Raw genomic sequence first — 19,349 nt, 5'->3', positions numbered from 1 at the left:
TTGGCGGGGTTGTGGTCAGATGGGCTCCTTTTTGCATATTTGGTGGTCCAGCCCTAAAATATCCTCCTTTTGGGATCGAGTTAGGGCCCTCCTCTCCTCCCTCCTTCCATGCCCTGTCCGGAAAGACCCTTTGATTGATGATGATAGACAGTCTGCGAAATTGGCCTCCCATGTCCTGGCTGCTGCGCGTTGCCTAGTAGCTAAGTCTTGGAAACAAGCTGAACCCCCCCACTTTAGCGGTCCTGCGATCCTTTATCTGGTTTATTGCCCGGATGGAACAGATTACATACCACCTGCATGATAAGGATGATAAATTTCACCAGGTTTGGGCTCCTTGGCTTTATTTATAACCCCATACCTCTTCCATCAACTCCTTCCTCCTAAATAGACTCCATAGGTTCATAGGTGGCCTGACTCTTGACTCTCGATGCTGTTTCCCTTCCCAGAGAATCTAAGTAATAATCTCCTCTGAAACTTTTAGGGCCCCTTTTCTATTTATTTGTTTCTCCTCTTAAAAAGGAAAGATAGGGGTAAGGAACTGTGTTGATAATTGGGACGTGTGTTCTCTTTTTCTTTCAGTCTCGGTGACGACCAGTGCCCCCCTCATTATATTGTTATAAAATGTTAGTTTCTTGAGTATTCTGTATAACAATTGTATACTTACCTGTCTGTTTAATGACAACCTCTGGCTATTTTATATATTTGCTACTCAAATACGTTCAGGTTTTTTTTGTCTTATGCCCTGCAAATGTACTAATTGTTAATTCTTATCTGTACATGACTGCTATTTTTCAAAATAAATAGTTAAAAAAAATATATATATACAATCTGATTTTTGTATATATTTTATTATTTGCTGGTATGGTAACCTATTTTCAGTTAAATTTATCAGGTTGAAGAACCCTTATAGTATTACCACTTGGAGAACCCATACATGTTGAGAAACCCTATACCAGTAGCAGAATTATAATGTACAATCTAATTTAAAACACCTGACATGACAGGTCCTGTTAGCTCAAAGAATCACAATTTACCAAGATCATAGCACAGATTATCATCTTTGCATACCCCCAACTTCCACTGAAATATAACATGCAGATCAATTATTTCAATAATGTGCCCCTATATATACACAAGTTAACAGAAAACATAGCTGTTTATGCAATGAAGTATGAACAAAAATGCTTCCAAACTGTTGTTTTTAATGCATTTATTAACATATGTTTGTATGTGTGTGTGTTTGCTGATGGAGACAAATTAATTTATCATTTAAATAGTAGTCAGCAGTTTTAGTACAATCGCAATATTTTTTCTACTCTAGGAAATCCATTCACTGTTTGTTACACAGCATACAATCTAGTATGCAGCTGAGTATGATGTACATAAATGTTCATTTCTTATCATCTGACCAAACCACTTCATAGTCTTTGTATGCTTTTTTCAGTTTTTCAGCTGTAATGGAGTGATCTGCTTTTCCATATCCCTATAAAAAGGAAAACATTACATATTTTAAATAATGGATGAGGCAGGAAACCCCCCCCCCCCCCCCCCAAAAAAAAAAACCACCAAGCATTATAATTAATTTAGATATAAACTGATCATTCATGGCATATGCCAAAGCAATGACATATACACACGTTGATCAGGGTTCTTCAGAGTATATTTAGGAATCCGATAGTGGCAAAATAGCAGTACATTCATTATATAAAAACAAGATCTAATATATACAGACAGGACCTAGTACATTGGAAATCAGTAAGACGATCGACTGACTGAAAAATCACTAATTACTCAATGTTCTGGCAGCTATGTAGCTATTAAGCACACTTTATAAAAGGTGCAGGATTCACATTTGGGTAGGATTTTCCTTCCGTTAACCCTCTACTGTCCACAATAGATTCTAAAATCTCAGACCCAGATAAGCCAAGCCATATGGATAAAATCTGGTTCACACTCATCTAACCATAGAGTGATCACACATACTCTGTGTATTGAGGACATTGTCAATCTGGAAAACACCCCACCTTGTGAAGATGATCATTCAGTAACCTTAAGTAGTGATTAGCATTGATATTGTCTTCTTAAAGGAATGCACCTAAACCAGTGGTTCCCAAACTTTTGCAGTTCGCGGCACCCTTAGAGTCTCCAAATTTTTCAAGGCACCCCTCCAAAATAATTATTGAGCAGTCCTGTTTTAGAAGTAGTTGGGTCAAAAAATTGTAATAAGTATTTAGGTCAGGACAGAAATACTTATTTAGTTGTATGCAAAAATGCCCCTCTGCATCCAGACACTCTGTCCTCAGGCACTCTGTCCCCTCTGCATCCAGACACACTGCCCTCTCTCACGATGTACCCCCTACTCTGCCCACTCTCAAGATGTCCCCCCTCCTCTGCCCTCTCCCACGCTGTCCCCTCCTACGCTGTGTCCCACTCCACTGCCCCTCTCACGCTGTGTCCCCCTCCTCTGCCCAGCTGTCGCACTCCTCTGCCCGTTACACTCCTCTGCCCCGTTGTGCCCCGCTGTCACACTCCTCTGCCCCGTTGTGCCCTACTGTCACACTCCTCTGCCCCGTTGTGCCCCACTGTCACACTCCTCTGCCCCGTTACACTCCTCTGCCCCATTGTGCCCCGCTGTCACACTCCTCTGCCCCGTTGTGCCCCACTGTCACACTCCTCTGCCCCGTTACGCCCCGCTGTTACACACCTCTGCCCCGTTGTGCCCCGCTGTTACACACCTCTGCCGCGCGCCAGCCATAGAAAAAAAAAAGAAAGAACAGACACTTACCAATCCGCCGGGCGCCGGGACCCAGCAGCCTCCTCTCTCCCGCAGCTGTCACTGACGTCGATATTCAGTGACAGCTGCGGGAGAGAGGAGGCCTTTGGGTCCCGGCGGATTGGTAAGTGTCTGTTCTTTCTTTTTTTCAATGCTTGGCCCGCGGCACCCCAGTGACAGCGCCGCGGCACCCCTGGGAGCCGCGGCGCATAGTTTGGGAACCGCCGACCTAAACCATGCCAAGAAAATGTGTCGCCCAACAACAACATTGAGTCCTTCATTGTTGGAAACGAAGACTCAATCATGTAAAGTTCCACTCATGTCCATTTATCGAGAACAAAGGGAAGGATACCTTATCTGACCATATCACCTTCCTCCACTGCTTGGTAATTTATTGCCCATGCACTTTGCACTTGTGAACTCACAAACATGCAATGCCAGGTGTGACGGGATGTATATACGCTGCAACATAATGATAATATCCTGCTGTGCAGAGTTCTCTCTTCTCTCTGGTCATGCCAAAATCTGTAGTCGATCAGTAGCTGTTTGTCTGTTTTGCACTACAAAATTATACAATTAACAATCCTGAAGCATGTGCTTCTGCCAACTATAGCCCTTTAAAGATGTTTTCCCCCTGAGTTCAATGCTGACAACATCTTGGACACAAATATTAGTGTGGAGGTTTAGGAGACTTACAATGTATTTAGCGAGTTCCGCTAAATACTCGCGCTCCAAAAATATTACCGGTAATATGCGCGTAAATACCGTTAATACGGTAATTTACTTGCTGGATTTCAGCTCGCAGCTGCTGAAATCCAGCGAGATATTACCGTATTAACGGTAATATTTTTAGAGCGCGAGTATTTAGCGGAACTCGCTAACAATTGAATACCCCCTTTGAGTTGTGCAACCTTAACAGACGAATCAGTTGGGAAACAATTACAGCACTGTGGCCTTGTTAGTATCAGTGAAACATGGATTTTGGTTGTTTCTCCCCCCCCCCCCCCCACATCATCACAGGCTGGGAGCTGAAGAATAGAGATAAAGAAATTCAACTCGTGACTGTTCATGTGGGAAAGAAAACTACTGATATCCAAATAAGGACTGGGGTGTTGTTAAATATGTTATGTTGTACCTAGCAGCAACGCATGTTAAATTCTTAAAAGACTTGGGAGGAATAATTAATGTAGTGACGCAATAAGCTCTATAAAGCAGTGATTTAAATAAATGACCTCAGGTCAGAAACTTAAAGGATACGTGTGTGTGTGTCTTGATTACTGGACTCCTAGTTAACTGGTTTATAATAAATCACAGGCAAGCTGAAGGACATCGATAATTGAAAGAAGAAGTACCTTAACATTAGCAAGTTAAGTTGCCTTGGCCTCTGAACCAATGTGAACAGACCAAAAGATAAGATAAATAAAAATAAGATAAAAATAAAATAAAAAAGGTTATTTGAGTAAATTAAAAAGGTCTTTCAAAAGTGAACCAGTAAAGATGAAAACATTTGAGGTCCTTATATTCTCTGGCAGGACTGAATAAAACCTGCCAATGTTGCTTCGAAATAGATTAAGGATTCAGAAAGTGCGGTGCAGTTGAACCACCGTAAAAGAGAAGAAATCAATATAGTGTGTATTATTAAGATATTGCTATGCCACATCTTGTTTATAGGAAATTCACCTAGTAAAAGGTGGTTAAGAGAGTCTTCAATAAATACAATGTGCCCTCGATTCATAGTGATTTTCACACTATGATCCATGGATTTTTTTGGAAATGCCTACTGTGAACGATGACAATGGACATTTGAAAGATCATTAATTCTTAAAAGGCATAATACCTAAGCAGATGGGCAATTCTCAACTTATTCACTAATTATCAAATAACTGCAGAGTACACTATTGTGTTTTTTCTTCTCTTTTATTTTACATTCTAGAGAATTCATCTCATCTATTCCCATATCCCACTCTGGAAGAATTAGATCAGCCAGTGGAGGGAACAGAGTATTGAAGACTCTGTTAAACACCTTTACTAGGCAAGTTCTCTATAAACAGGGTGTGATATAACAATATGTAAAGGATACACATTATGGGCCTTATTCAAATCTGAATGCAACTTGCACGCAAGATGAGTTTTAAACAAAGAGCACAGGACTTGCATGTAATTGCGTTCATTAGAATAAAGTCTGTTTCTGAGCATACACAGAGCTATTTCACGCAAGTTATGCTACGCAAATGGACATCAGTCCGAACATAAATCAGCCTATATTGGTTTCCTCTCTTCTATGGTGGTCTGCCTGTGCCGGATTTTCTGAATCTTTGGTTACTGAAGCACCTGCAAATTGCTCTAACTTATGTTTTGGTAGCTGTGGTGCACTAAAACAATTCATAACAGTGTTAAAGGAATAAAATATACGTACAGTGGATTCACCAAATATTCTTATTTTCTTGTCTTTGCTGTTGTGGTCTATCTTTCCTCCTCCAAGGCATTGACACTGTAAGCCCAATGCTTGCATTTCAGGATTTAGCTTTTCAAATATATGATCTATTGAAAGTTAAAATGGGAAAAAATAATTACAAAATATTTGCTACAAATATAAAAATATACAAATAATAGAAGTCTAATGTTTCATGAAGAACTGTCCAATAAAATGGAATGTAAGCATTATTAATCATTTTCATTGCAATCTTCATTTCCACTACTTTGTGTCAACATCAGAGGGTTTCTGAAGATTTATCACTTGACCTGCTATAGTGCTTTGAAAGGTTTCTAGTGTATTTTTAGAGATTATTTTAGTTCTCCACTGTTGGACACTGACACAAACATAAGTCATTCAGTCAAATGCAGAGTTGATAGCGAAGATCTTTAAGAAAAAAAAAAAAGCTATATCTTTTCAAGGAAATTACCAAACATTTGAAGTTATTGATTACAATTAAATATATTTTTTAATATTTAGTACATTTTCAAGACACAGTTGTTATTGTATGTATTCTAACGTTGCGCTGCAGTACATCGGTTAATACCTTTTAGTTTTCAGGTGGCTAGCTGTTACAATACTCATGAATATGTTGGCCCAAAAATATTGTAATGTCTGAAATTACAGATGGCCAATGACTATTGTCTTTCAGCCAAATTCTTGAACTGGCCCTATGCAATCTGCCCCCTGATGCAAAGAAAATCTGGGTAACCCCACTCTGTTCCCGTTTGTTTAAAGGTTAATTCCACCTTTAATGTTACTGAATTCCCCCTCCATCACCTGGATTATGGTGGTCCTTCTTTTGGTACACTCCTTTGTACTGTTGAAGCCAGTCCATGTTTCTATTTGGTCGAAGGTCCCAGCACCACACTATATCTGGGACCTTGGACACTATCAATCTGGACTGGAGAGACGACAATAGCAGGAAGTGAAACAGACATTGTGCTTAAATTGCAGCCTCCATTGTCAGGACCTAAAAGAATAATGAACCCCAATATCACAGAGCAGGGGCCCTCACAATTGAAGTAAGAGTGAGCAAAGATAGGAAGGGGGGATTTTTACTGATAGCAGCTCTGGGACTTTTTGGTGGAATCATTTTAACTGATGTGGACAGAGGAGTGGAGTCTAAATTCCTGGATCCAGTTGGATATGACGTTATAAGCTAGGTTCAATATGAAATTGGGCTGCATTAAATCATACTTGTCATCAAACACAAAAAAAAACAAAACAAAACTCACCACTGCATATTTGGCAATAGACATGGCTCGGCATTGCATACTTGGCATCAGACATGACTCAAATTAGTATGCTTAGCACCAGATATGGGTCAAATTAGTATACTTGTCACCAACTATAGCTAAGCGCTGCTTACTGGCAACCGAAATGGCAAATTTAGCAACAGATGTGGTTTAAATGTGTATACTTGCGATTAAATATGACTCAGCATTTCATAAGTTGCATCAGATATGGCTTAGCATTGCATTGGGAAGAGATAGGGATGTGGAGTTGAACTTATATTAGTTTAGGTAAATTGGACAAATTTACACAGTGCATAGCCGCATAAACAACATAAGTGTAGATGCAGAATTCAGTATACCTGCATTTGCTCCCCTTACGTCTGGACGGGAGAGGAAAGACGTGGTCTGACATAGGCAGAGTACAGTAAAGGCATGTTCACACAAATGCAGCTCATGAGACCAACACAAATGCATATAATACGCCTGTTAGGAGATATATGGGCAAGCAATGTTACATAACCGCTTCTGCTTAAATGATTGCGGAATCACCTTTTCAGCTGATCCCACTACGTTCTTTGCTTGTGGCTTTATTACACGATTGTGTAATACTTTTTTGTGGGACTTTTGTAGAGGTATGTAAATGTACTTTATTTATATTACACCGATTGGCGAACGTGTGTCTGGCTAGCAAACATTTCGGCTTAGGAAATTACACTACACATTATACTTGGTTAGTCTTATGCCATTGTGTATACTTAGTGAGCAGCTACTGACAACGTTTAAACTTAGTACAGTAAACACAATACTCTGTCTTGAAATGTTTGTAATCCCTTCCTGACAACATGACGGGATAACTACAGCCATATTTTTTCTGATTAAAAATTGTATTATGTATATTTGCTTTAGCTAATCTATAATACGTATTTTTTTGGGGTAGACATATCTACTAATTTTGACTTTAATGTTTAGCTAATTTTTTTTTTTTTTTAAATAATGTCAGCATTATTTATTAGTATTCTTTTGAATAATTTTTCTGCCTAAATTATCTGACAAACAGGTCACATTAAGCCTCTTTGGGATGATAGGCAGAGAGGGGAAAACACCATTTTCGGCTACCACCTCATGTCATTATGGGAGCTCTGCAGATTGTGCAGACAGATCTAGAGCTTATGATCAACATCTGCACAGAAATACCATCGCTGACTAAATTGCTGGCTGTGTTACATGTTTGTCTCTTGATAGTTTCATAACACAAAAGCTGTGGCGGAAGGAATGACTGCTTTCAATTGGGTACAGTTTATATGCCATTGGATGAGGAATCCCTTTTGCCCATAGAACTGCAGTTTTTAACGTTGCTAATTTTCCGCATGTCATAGGGGCAGTGGATGGTATATCTGTAGCACTGGCACAATCTGGAAGAAACAAATCTGTTTTTTGTAAAATGAACGCAAGAATTAGTTAATTAAAGCCTATTTTCAGACAAGAGCCTTACTTCGGGTTTTGTAATTGAATTATTTTCAGCACATAACATAAGAGGCAACGCTCATCTAATTGAATCACTATTTGTTTTTGTATAGTCCTACCAAAATAGGTTTTTTGCTTTACTTTTTTTTTTTTTAAAGTACATACACATCTCCCACAAGCTCCGGCAAGTTATGCTTCTACTCCATGCTTGTCCAGGCCATGCCCCATCAAGATCAAGCTTTAATACATGTGGAACTTTATGATATCTGGGGATCTGATCACTATTACTCAATATTTGTAACATTTTGCTTATAAAATTAGAATATTGTATTTGCAGTTACCCAACAGACATAGTACTTTCTCTGTCTGCCAATATTCTTATAGCACTTTATCTATGATGTAAGCACAGTGACTAAGTGGTTACCAATTCTGCCTCACAGCTATGGGGCCTGCGTTCAATTCCCATCTGTGTGGAGTTCTATGTTACGGATTTTGTATGGTACCCTGTGTTTGCATGGGTTTCCTCCAACATGCCACACGCAAACACCCCCCCCCCCCCCCCCAAAAAAAAAAAACCAAAAACCAAAAAACATACTAGTAGATTAACTGGCTGTTGACAAAATTAACTCTGGTGCAATGGGGCAGGAATGTAAATGTTAAATATTCTCTGTAGTGCTGTGGAATTTATGGCACTATATAAATAAATTATGTAATTATGACTATAACAATCTGGTCACCAACTCCCAAGGTGTGGGAAAAAAATGCTGCAAAGTAAGAATGCTTAAAAAAAAAAAAAAAAAACGTTAAATAAAATATAACTTATTGTCACAATTTTTTTTTTCTAATTTTAATGCAGCGAAATGTATAAGTAATGAAGTGAATAAAATAGATTGTGATTCCAAAGTTATATTTTATTCAATTTTGGGCTTCATGTCAAACACAGAATAATACATTTGAATAAGGACAGCATGTGCACCAGACTCAAAACCAGCTTCTTTATTTCACTTCTTCTCTATTGACCTTTCTATCATAGCCAGCATTAACTTTTTCAGTAATTTGTGCTACAGTAGCTCTTCTGTAGGATTGGACAAGACGGGCTAGCCTTCTCCCCCATGCGCATCAATGAGCCTTGGGCACCCATGACCCTGTCTTTCTTTGGACCACTTTTGGTAGGTACAAAGCACTGCATATCGGGAACACCCCACAAGACCTGCTGTTTTGGATAAGCTCTGAGTCACTCGTCTAGCCATTACAATTTGGACTTTGTTAAAGTCACTCAGATCCTTATATTTGCTAATTTTTCCAACACATCAACTTTAAGAACTGACTGTTCACTTGCTGCCCAATATATCTGACCCCTTGACAGGTGCCGTTATAATGAGATAATCAAGGTTATTCAATTGATTTGTCAGTAGTTTTAATGTTGTGGCTGATCTATGTATTTGGTTATAAGGGTCTATGCAGTGTTTCCCAAACCCAGTCCTCAGGGCTCCCCAACAGTGCAGGTTTTCCGGATCACATGTGACATAATTAGGACCACCTGTGGATCTGTTACAATGTATCAGTCAGTAATGATTACACCTGTGCTCCAGCAAGGAGATATGGAAAACCTGCACTGTTGGGGAGCCCTGAGGACTGTGTTTGGGAAACCCTGGTCTAAGGGCTAGATTTACTAAGCTGCGGGTTTGAAAAAGTGGGGATGTTGCCTATAGCAACCAATCAGATTCTAGCTTTCATTTATTTAGTACCTTCTACAAAATGACAGCTAGAATCTGATTGGTTGCTATAGGCAACATCCCCACAGCTTAGTAAATCTAGCCCTAAGGGTTTACGAACACATAGGGAGAATTAAATTCCTTCCGAAGTACCTGCCCTAACACGATTACCATTATTAAGGTAATAGTGCACGTAATTACCGTTATTACGGTAGTTCTCACGCCGGCTTTTTGCTCAGGGAGCTGCGAGCAGAAAGCTGGTTTAATATTACTGTAATAATGGTAATATCTATAACGTGGCGGTACTTCAGGGGAAATTGAATTCCCCTCCATACGATAGGAAAATGGTTAAATGCATGAAAATTAATGTGTGCTTAGATGTGTTTTAGTCATGCATTTCACTATTACCAGTACTTTCTAAAATGCATTTACACATGATAAATATGTCAAGGCATGTTCTAAGAATACAATGTTAAAAGTTTAAGTTGTAATGGTGGGAATGAGCCAATAAGAATCCATTCATCCTATTTAAATTGTGGTTAACAGCCGACAAGTGAGAACAAGATTTCAAAATACAATTGATTGATAGATTTACTTTAAGCTGATCAGTGAGTGAAGTAATAGTTGATCTATTTGTGTTGAATTTCATATATTGGACACCAGTCATTTATTTTGTGAATATTCGGAAATGCTAAAAAGGATTAATTTCAGGACTTATATATCCATCAGCTGCCAACAATGGCATTGTAGTGTTTGTAATGTGGACTTTAATTTATTTGGTTTATATTATTGTTTTAAATTCAAGCTTCTACTTTAAAATTTAGGTAGGTGTTTTCTGTAAACCAGTAGTTGGATGTATCAACAATTAATTACATTCTCCAGTTGAGTATGTAGTGGTTCCTGATGTCCCCATTTATAATTGCCTTTGGAAACCCTTTAAACTACTAAATGATTTTTCTGACTTCACTGGTGTTAGAAATGCAATTTGTTTCCTTGGCTTTAACAAAATTCGAGAAAATAATACTTTAGTTAAAAACTTAGGGGTATATTTACTAAACTGCGGGTTTGAAAAGTGGAGCTGTTGCCTATGGCAACCAATCAGATTCTAGCTGACATTTTGTAGAATGCACTAAATAAATGAAAGCTAGAATCTGATTGGTTGCCATATGCAACATCTCCACTTTTTCAAACCCGCCGTTTAGTAAATCTAGCCCTTAATCTTTTCTGAAAAGAAGTTCTTGCTTGGCATTGTAAATTTTTCAGTGGTATAATGCAGTCTGCATCACTAAATGTCATGGTTAGATTACATTTTTGCAATTCTCCCCTTCCTTACAATGCAGTAACTTTCCCTTCCTCTCCCCAGTTAGTGTCAAGAACAGCTAAAGCAGCCATGCCTCCCTCCCCTTTACCTTCTACCCCATGACACCCTTCTCCTGTCCAATGGTTGCTGTTGATTCTATTTTTTCCTGTCATACACCATCTTTAAGAATATTGTGGGAAAGAATACGGCACACAAGGAACACCCAGTAGAGGAGCAGGTGTTCCTGAAATGAATAAAGAGTAGACTGAACAGTTAAGGGATGGCAGACAAGCAGCTGTGGTGCCAGCATCAGCAATCATCAACTCTGTGGGTGCTTAAGTGCCCTCAATATTTGGGCTGCAAAGCTTGATAACATTGTTTTCCTCTGGTCGCTAGCAGTGTGTTTGCCTTTTCATATGCAATTCTGCACAGTTGATCACACTACATATTTATTCAGGTGCTTGCAACAATACATGTACACGCAGCTCTTGCTTGTGGGAGCAGGAAAGGCTGGTTGCGCCAAGTGACTCATTAGCAGGCACACCTCAGTGTATATGTGAGCAAAAATGAGCCCTATTGTCAGGTACGATGAGCATAGTGAAACCCCAAATGGACTAGCTCTCAAAGCATTAGGCGTTTATAGATGACAAGCAAGGCAACTTCTTAAAAAACTGCTTAAAAATTTCAGTTCCACTAACAATGTCTGTGCATACTTTTTTCACTCATTGAAGGAGATTCAATTTAACACAAGGTGTATCTGGAACGTACTTTTCAGCCCTCCATTGGAGATACCTAGCAGGATTGTATTATGGTTGGAATCGCTCTCATTTTTGAAAAATAAGCAGAGATTCCAACCGTAATTGCCCGCAATGTATGCAACGCGATGTCCGCTCGCAACATCGCCAGCAACTGAATCTTACCCATTGTGGTTTGGTTAAGGTGAGCAACCCCCCTCCCCAATCATTTTGAAAAGTTGGCTATTTTGTTGTCTGGGACAGAAGAGAGGGACATTTACCCAAGTAACTGAGGTAAGTATTTTAGTGGCTGTATGAGGAAGTTATTTTTTTGACAAAAGGGAAACAAAGGTTTATAAACTTAATGATTGCGGAATTCTTCTACTAACATACAAGCCCATCAACAAAATAGCACCAACACACATCTCCTCACTTGTCTCAATATCTCCCAACTCGACACCTCAGTTCTGCACAAGATCTGCTTCTTTCTTCCACTCTCATTACATCCTCCCAGTCTGGGTTACAGGACTTTTTTAGGCTGCTCACACTTTATGAAATTTACTCCTTGCACTACAAGACTTTCCTCAAGTCTTCAAACCTTCAAGTGATCTCTGAAATCCTACATCTTCAGGCAAGCTTATAATATTCCTCAATCACCCTCTTAATCCCCTACGTTACCCTATTACCACCCCTCTACACAGCCAACAAAAGACAACAACCTTCTGACCAATATAGTTGTTTGACTGAGCATACAGCCCACTAAACACTTTGTAACCTTTGCATTCTAGTTAGACAAATATTTAATATGATGTAGCATTTACCCTTGTGTATCAAACCCATTGTCACATAGATTGTAAGCTTGCAAGCAAGGCACTTACCTCTCTGTATGTATTACACAGTATTGTTTTATTACTGTTTGTTCCCAATTGTAAAGCGCTACAGAATCTGCTGGTGCTATAGAAATAAAAGTTAAATGTTGATGATGATACATCACATTGCACCTGGCTAATGTGTATGTAACCAATCTAGCGAAATCCCAAAGAACCAACTCCATACTGCATGTATGAGCCACTAAAACCAGTTACCAAAAAGACGATTCCTTTCTGATGCTTACTGTGGTATTCAGCACTCTTCGTTCCTCTCACGATATCTCGATAAGGCGCCGGTTCAGACGACCCCGGGCCCAGCCTGACTAGGATATACTTAAATGATCCGTCGGGATCTATCTGAACTTCAGGAACAGAGTTTATGCATGACTGCGACATGATGACAGCAATCCACATTGAGGGGTGGAGCTAGAGCAGTCACATGATGTGGTCTATTCATAGAGCAGTTTTGTTTCCTATATTTGGACGTCACATGTAACACAAATACTATGCAGGTGGCTTTGTATCCACAGAACTATGCATCATTTAATGGAACAATCTCAGTTGTGTTTAATTATAAATAACTTTCCAATTATGTGTTTGGGTCTCAAATCCTATAAGAAATACTGGAGTTCATATGGTAACGGCGACCATAGAGAAATGAGCTAAAGAGGCTGTTTAGATTTACAAGAGTAGCCACATACTTCCCTCCCGGAGGGGACTGTGGTCACTCCGGCAATGACACGGTGTCTGTTATTAACTCAGGTACACGATATAGGTAATTCTAACGTTACATTTGCTTACAGATAGGGGGTAATAGACAAAGCTCTATGTACTTTTCAGTCGCTGAGGCTCATGGGGTTTTGGCGCCACTAATTTAAATGATCGCGAGATTTGTATGTGATAGAGTTGGTAATGGGTAGTTCATGTTTTGGATGTTACTTCTGACCGGCCGAGATGTCGCAGGCAGAAGATGTGGAAGACATGAGCAGCTGGAGCCAGGACACGTGTCGGAGAGAGTTGCCGGGAGTCCTACCCAAGCTACTTATATCCTAATGTGTCATACACACATTGTTACCCGCACACAACATTCTCTGCACAGGTCTTATTGTCAGGGCAGCCAGCTCTACGAAGCGAACACATGGGGTGCTTTCTGAAATATGGGGCTTATTGGCGGTACAAACATTGGGGTGGTGGATTTCAGGACTTAAAAAAACAAAACTTTATTTACTTCAAACTAGCAATAACTACATTTGTCACAGATATGTTTATTATTCTACATGCTAAATGCTACATGGTACTATTATCACAGAAATAGATCTTGGTTTCTAATATAAATGTTATACAACAGTTGTACTTAATACTGTAGAGCAGTGGTTCCCAAACTTTCTCAGTTTGAGGCACCCTTAGGGGGAATTCAATTGGCCGCGTTATGGGTAAAAGTAACAGCCTGTGCATCATTACGGTAATAATGCGCTTAATTACCGTTATTATGGTAGATTCAACGCCAGCTTTGCGAGCAGAAAGAGGGGTTAAAAGTACAGAGATAACGGTAATAGTTTTAATGCCAAGTTAATTTGGGGGGGGGGGGGGGGGTTTCAATTCCCCCCTTATGCTCACCATAACTGTTTCAAGTCACCCCGAAGCCAAAATACTTACCGGGTAGCCCTGTTTTTTAAGTAGTTGGGTCAAAATCACGTAAGATGTATTTAGGCCCCTTCACCATCACATTGTGCCCTTCACCATATCACTGCGCCCCTTCACCATATCACTCTATCCCCTTCATCAAATCACTGTGTCCCCCCCTTCGCCATCTCACACTCTGTGTACCCCCCTTCGCCATCTCACACTGTGTCCCCCCCCCCTTCGCCATCTCACACTCTGTGTCCCCCCCCCCCCTTCGCCATCTCACACTCTGTGTCCCCCCCCCCTTCGCCATCTCACACTCTGTGTCCCCCCCCTTCGCCATCTCACACTCTGTGTCCCCCCCCTTCGCCATCTCACACTCTGTGTCCCCCCCCTTCGCCATCTCACACTCTGTGTCCCCCCCTTCGCCATCTCACACTCTGTGTCCCCCCCCTTCGCCATCTCACACTCTGTGTCCCCCCCCTTCGCCATCTCACACTCTGTGTCCCCCCCCCTTCGCCATCTCACACTCTGTGTCCCCCCCCTTCGCCATCTCACACTCTGTGTCCCCCCCCTTCGCCATCTCACACTCTGTGTCCCCCCCCCTTCGCCATCTCACACTCTGTGTCCCCCCCCTTCGCCATCTCACACTCTGTGTCCCCCCCCTTCGCCATCTCACACTCTGTGTCCCCCCCCTTCGCCATCTCACACTCTGTGTCCCCCCCCTTCGCCATCTCACACTCTGTGTCCCCCCCCTTTGCCATCTCACACTCTGTGTCCCCCCCCTTCGCCATCTCACACTCTGTGTCCCCCCCCTTCGCCATCTCACACTCTGTGTCCCCCCCCTTCGCCATCTCACACTCTGTGTCCCCCCCCCTTCGCCATCTCACACTCTGTGTCCCCCCCCTTCGCCATCTCACACTCTGTGTCCCCCCCTTCGCCATCTCACACTCTGTGTCCCCCCCCTTCGCCATCTCACACTCTGTGTCCCCCCCCTTCGCCATCTCACACTCTGTGTCCCCCCCCTTCGCCATCTCACACTCTGTGTCCCCCCCCTTCGCCATCTCACACTCTGTGTCCCCCCCTTCGCCATCTCACACTCTGTGTCCCCCCCCTTCGCCATCTCACACTCTGTGTCCCCCCCCCTTCGCCATCTCACACTCTGTGTCCCCCCCCCTTCGCCATCTCACACTCTGTGTCCCCCCCCTTCGCCATCTCACACTCTGTGTCCCCCCCCTTCGCCATCTCACACTCTGTGACCCCCCCCCCCCCCCCCCTTCGGCATCTCACACTCTGTCCACCTTCACTCTCCGTTCCTTTACTTACCTTCTTCCTCATTTTCTGCTGTCTTCTTTCCTGCTGTCCTCTCTGCTGCTGCTCCTCGACGACACTGTCGTACGTGATGATGTCACACCCGGCAGTCAGTGAGGAGGAGGATCCGGCGCTGGATTGATAAGTTCTTTCTTTTTTTTTTCTTCTTCTTTTGTAAGGACGGCCGCAGCACCCCTGTGACAGCGCCGCGGCACCCCAGGGAGCCACAGCGCACTCTTTGGGAACCTCTGCTGTAGAGCACTTACATATATATGCTTAATACAGTACCATAAAGTTATACATGGCTCTTAAGTATTATAAATTGATATCTTATTTATTTTTTTAATAAATATAGATAGATATACATTGCATGTATTAAATAGCTATGTTATTAATCATTATAGCTGGGTCTATACTATTTATTGCTTATTTTTCCCTCTGCAGTGTATAATACAAATTGTATGTCTTTAATTTTGTATTGAACACTATAGCAAAGTATCTGTGGTTGATTACCACTGAACCATGAAATTATATCAAATCCAATCTAACATAAGATGACCTTAACAGAGGACTAGCCTTTATTGGGACTACAGATATGATTATAGACATGAACCAATCACGGAAGGTAAAACTGCTGCATATCTCTTGGAGGGGGGAATTCAATTGGCTGTGTTACTGTAAAAAATAATGTGCCTGCGCACTATTAACGTTATTACAGTAATATTGTGCTTAAATACTGATATAATGGTAGTTTTAACGCCGACTGACAGCCGGTATAAATTTACTGTAATAACGGTAAGAGTTATTGCGGCGCTACTTTGGGGAGAATTGAATTCCCCCCCCACAATATAATGCAGAACAGGCTGTTGGGTTGGTGTTAAAGTGACAAGTACAGTATAAAAAACTTGGGATATACGCCCCTAATATGTATTTGGACTTAAGTCAATAAATAATTCTGATTATATAATTCCAGGGCTCTTAAATTCAAAAATGGAGAAATCCCATTAAAGCCAAGGTGATTGAAATCCCTAGCGTTTGTAGATATTAGAAAGTCCAAATAAACAGATGGACTGAATTATTTAATGAGTGTGCAATCCCCCACCCCCACAAAGAAAGTCATGGATAGAGGAAACTCATTATGGATAATCTTTGTGTACAAATACAATGCTGCTGTAAAGAACATCTATATAGAACTAATACATCATCATTCTAGAGTTAATTTCGCCTTGTATGATGGCTCAGTACTGCTCTATGTGATGGAGGAAAGTATTATATCAGATAAGCTGATTTTGTTTTCATCTAATGTGCATTACTTATAAACTAAATTTTACTTGTATTCAGCGTCAAAATCTGGAGATATAAATTAACCACTAAATAATGTGGATCTATTATTTATACAATTATTACAAATCTCCAAATAAAGCCATATAATAAGCCATGTAATTTTGCAATTCAAACAATAAAAGCTAAGTTCATATATCAACATGATGGCACACGGTAGCAATCATGTCTATCTAGAGAGCATGACCATTTAAACATGTCATTGTCTCTTTGAAGTTATAGTATGTCTTATAATTAAACATGTAAGAGTATATTAAATTTACTTTTTTGATTAGAATTAGCACTTTGAAGACATCATGATTCCACTTATCTGAATCCTAGGTTGCCTGGCAAACAAAGTTATAAACGTCCTGGATGGTTATAGGAGACTGGATTATTGGATGAGACTGGTAGATTAAATGTGGCTATGTTGTCTAAACTGCAAGTATAAGTGGATTCATTTTTATTGTTTTGCTTGTACATGGCCTAATGTGAACATAGACAGAAACCTCTATATATTCTTATTATCTTCGGAAATGGTGTGTCCTAAGGAACGAGTTCAGCGAACCACACTTTCTTCTGCTCAATTACATGTAATGGGTCAGTTGTTTCTAATTTTAACATCTATCTTGGATAAGTAATTTATGATTACGGAATCATACGCACTTTAGGGGGTAATTCAATTCGCCCCGCATTTGCACGGCGGTAAAACTATTACCGTTATTACGGTAGTTTTAACTCTGCCTTCTCCTCGCAGCTCCCTGAGCAAAACGCCGGCATTGAAACTACCGTAATAATGGTGGTAATGCGCAGGCCGCGTTAGTTTTATTCGTAGTGCGGCCAATTGAATTCCTTAGATCTTGTAGTTCTGTTGAAACAGTTTTTGACTAAATGGGAGCCACATGTCTATGATTGAAAAGTGTTCAGTCTGTAATTAAGACGATACTGAAGCTTGTATGCTATCAGTGATTTAATTTAGAAATGTATATATGCATGTGCTTTTATGATATTTAATTATGCTTTACTTGTTTCTGTTTAGTGACTTGTAATAAATATAAATAAATGATCCATAGACATTCTCTCCAGATTGTGGTGCTGGCTGAAAGTAAAATTCGTTTTTTGAGATAATCTAAACGATTAGAAAGTCTTTTGATTTCATAGAAACATAGAACATTTCACAGCCTACTGGAGATTTAAGTTTTTTTGAGTCTCATTATATTTTTTTGTTTGGGTAATTTGTATTACTTATCTTCCATCTTTTTTTTTTTTTTTTTTAGTTTTACACATACTGGTAGTATTATTTTCCAACTTATTCTTCAACTGCAATAATATCATCTGAGTATTTATTAAAGTTATTGCAGTCAGCTCCAGGGAAAAAAAAATGCACCTTTCCAATGTTCATTAAATAAACAAAAATCATTTCCTACCTACCCACTAATGAGTAGTTCTGTTGCTACTCAGTGCTCAGGTAATCAAATATGTTGTACAGGCACACTACTGGTAGCAGTTAGCAACAGTCTATTCAATCCAGCAAAGAATATGATAGAGAAGTATTTATGGGTAGGATTATTATTCCTTTTTAGCCAAATTATAGGTGGTTCCTGGAGCTTTACCATGTCCTACCTTTTCAAGAATAATAAAGTATTTGATCATATGACACTTGATTATCATGTAGTGTTAAACCATTACAAACATGTTAAACTATGGTAGCCTAGCCAAGCAGATGAGAAGACATTATCGTCCAATCATGGCCTAATCTGCTATATAAATGGTATGAATGCACTTTTTAAGAAGCGGTGAAGAGCTAATATGCTGACATAAATGCTGACAAAAGGCTCTTTTTTTGGCATTAACCATTAGCCTAATTATGGGAGCTTACCACTGTCTCCACAGATCTCTATGAGGACAACAGGGTTTGTCAATAGCACTTTCTCCATTTGTGATCAGCAATGGGCTACAATTGAAGAGGGAAGATACTTTGTTGAGGAGGGTCAACGCCGGGGCTGCCAGAGCAGCCCTGACATAGTAAATTGCAGCAGTACTTTTTCATGTACCGCTGCGATTTGCAGCGACACATATTGATGGTTACCGAGCTGGGGTCATAAATAGACCCTTGAATTTATACAATATATCAAGTGATGGATCGGTGTTGCTGGTTTAAGTGACTGGTGCTATGACAGTAGTAATACTGTATAAAGTGATGGTACAGAACAATTGAATGGTAGGACAGCTATACTGCTTAGAGTAAAATGACAGCTACAAGAAGATAGTTAACCAGGAGTGCTGGCTGATGTAATTAGTAGAGCAGTGATGAGGATTATAGGGCAGTAGTACTGGGAAAAGCAAGGTGGCAGTGACCAGTGAATGCTTGCCTCTTTCTAAAGTCACATAAAATGTACTTCACTGGGCATTGCACCTGAAATGGAGCATTGTAAACACACTTTGTCAAACTACTACACCAGTGATTCATAACCAATGGTTATCATTGCTGGTTTGCATTTATGGACTATTGGTTTTAAATCCTACTAT

The 19,349-nt window shown here is 40.3% G+C and overlaps 2 protein-coding genes across 4 annotated transcripts in view; one reads left to right on the top strand and one right to left on the bottom strand.

The window, feature by feature from the left end:
* Positions 1-1,195: 1,195 nt before the first annotated feature.
* Positions 1,196-13,003, bottom strand: LOC142099366 (14 kDa phosphohistidine phosphatase-like). The gene is made up of 3 exons (XM_075182746.1): positions 12,812-13,003; positions 5,190-5,314; positions 1,196-1,483 (listed from the first exon to the last, which is right to left on the bottom strand). The coding sequence occupies exons 1-3, from the start codon at positions 12,978-12,980 to the stop codon at positions 1,391-1,393; spliced, it is 387 nt and encodes a 128-aa protein (XP_075038847.1). The 5' UTR covers positions 12,981-13,003; the 3' UTR covers positions 1,196-1,390.
* Positions 13,004-13,443: 440 nt separating this feature from the next.
* FIRRM (FIGNL1 interacting regulator of recombination and mitosis) overlaps positions 13,444-19,349 on the top strand; it is a 215,541-nt gene continuing 209,635 nt past the window's right edge. For all 3 annotated transcript variants that reach the window (XM_075182744.1, XM_075182745.1, XM_075182743.1), the window contains exon 1: positions 13,444-13,610. In XM_075182744.1, the coding sequence (XP_075038845.1) occupies positions 13,521-13,610 (90 nt within the window). In that variant the 5' untranslated portion in view covers positions 13,444-13,520. The remainder of the gene's footprint in view (positions 13,611-19,349) is intronic.

Source organism: Mixophyes fleayi, chromosome 8 (genome assembly GCF_038048845.1).
Source record: "Mixophyes fleayi isolate aMixFle1 chromosome 8, aMixFle1.hap1, whole genome shotgun sequence".
NCBI classification, from domain to species: domain Eukaryota; kingdom Metazoa; phylum Chordata; class Amphibia; order Anura; family Limnodynastidae; genus Mixophyes; species Mixophyes fleayi.
The sequence above is the reverse complement of the archived record's forward strand: the minus strand, read 5'-3'. Positions and strand labels throughout refer to the sequence as shown.

What these genes read in the sequence shown, in the direction of transcription:
- LOC142099366 (XM_075182746.1), bottom strand. Translation starts at nt 12,980, where the DNA reads ATGTGGATTGCTGTCATCATGTCGCAGTCATGCATAAACTCTGTTCCT. An exon ending in GAAGAGTGCTGAATACCACA is followed by an intron (nt 5,315 to 12,811) that starts GTAAGCATCAGA and finishes AACTTTCAATAG; the next exon opens with ATCATATATTTGAAAAGCTA. An exon ending in GAATATTTGGTGAATCCACT is followed by an intron (nt 1,484 to 5,189) that starts GTACGTATATTT and finishes TCCTTTTTATAG; the next exon opens with GGATATGGAAAAGCAGATCA.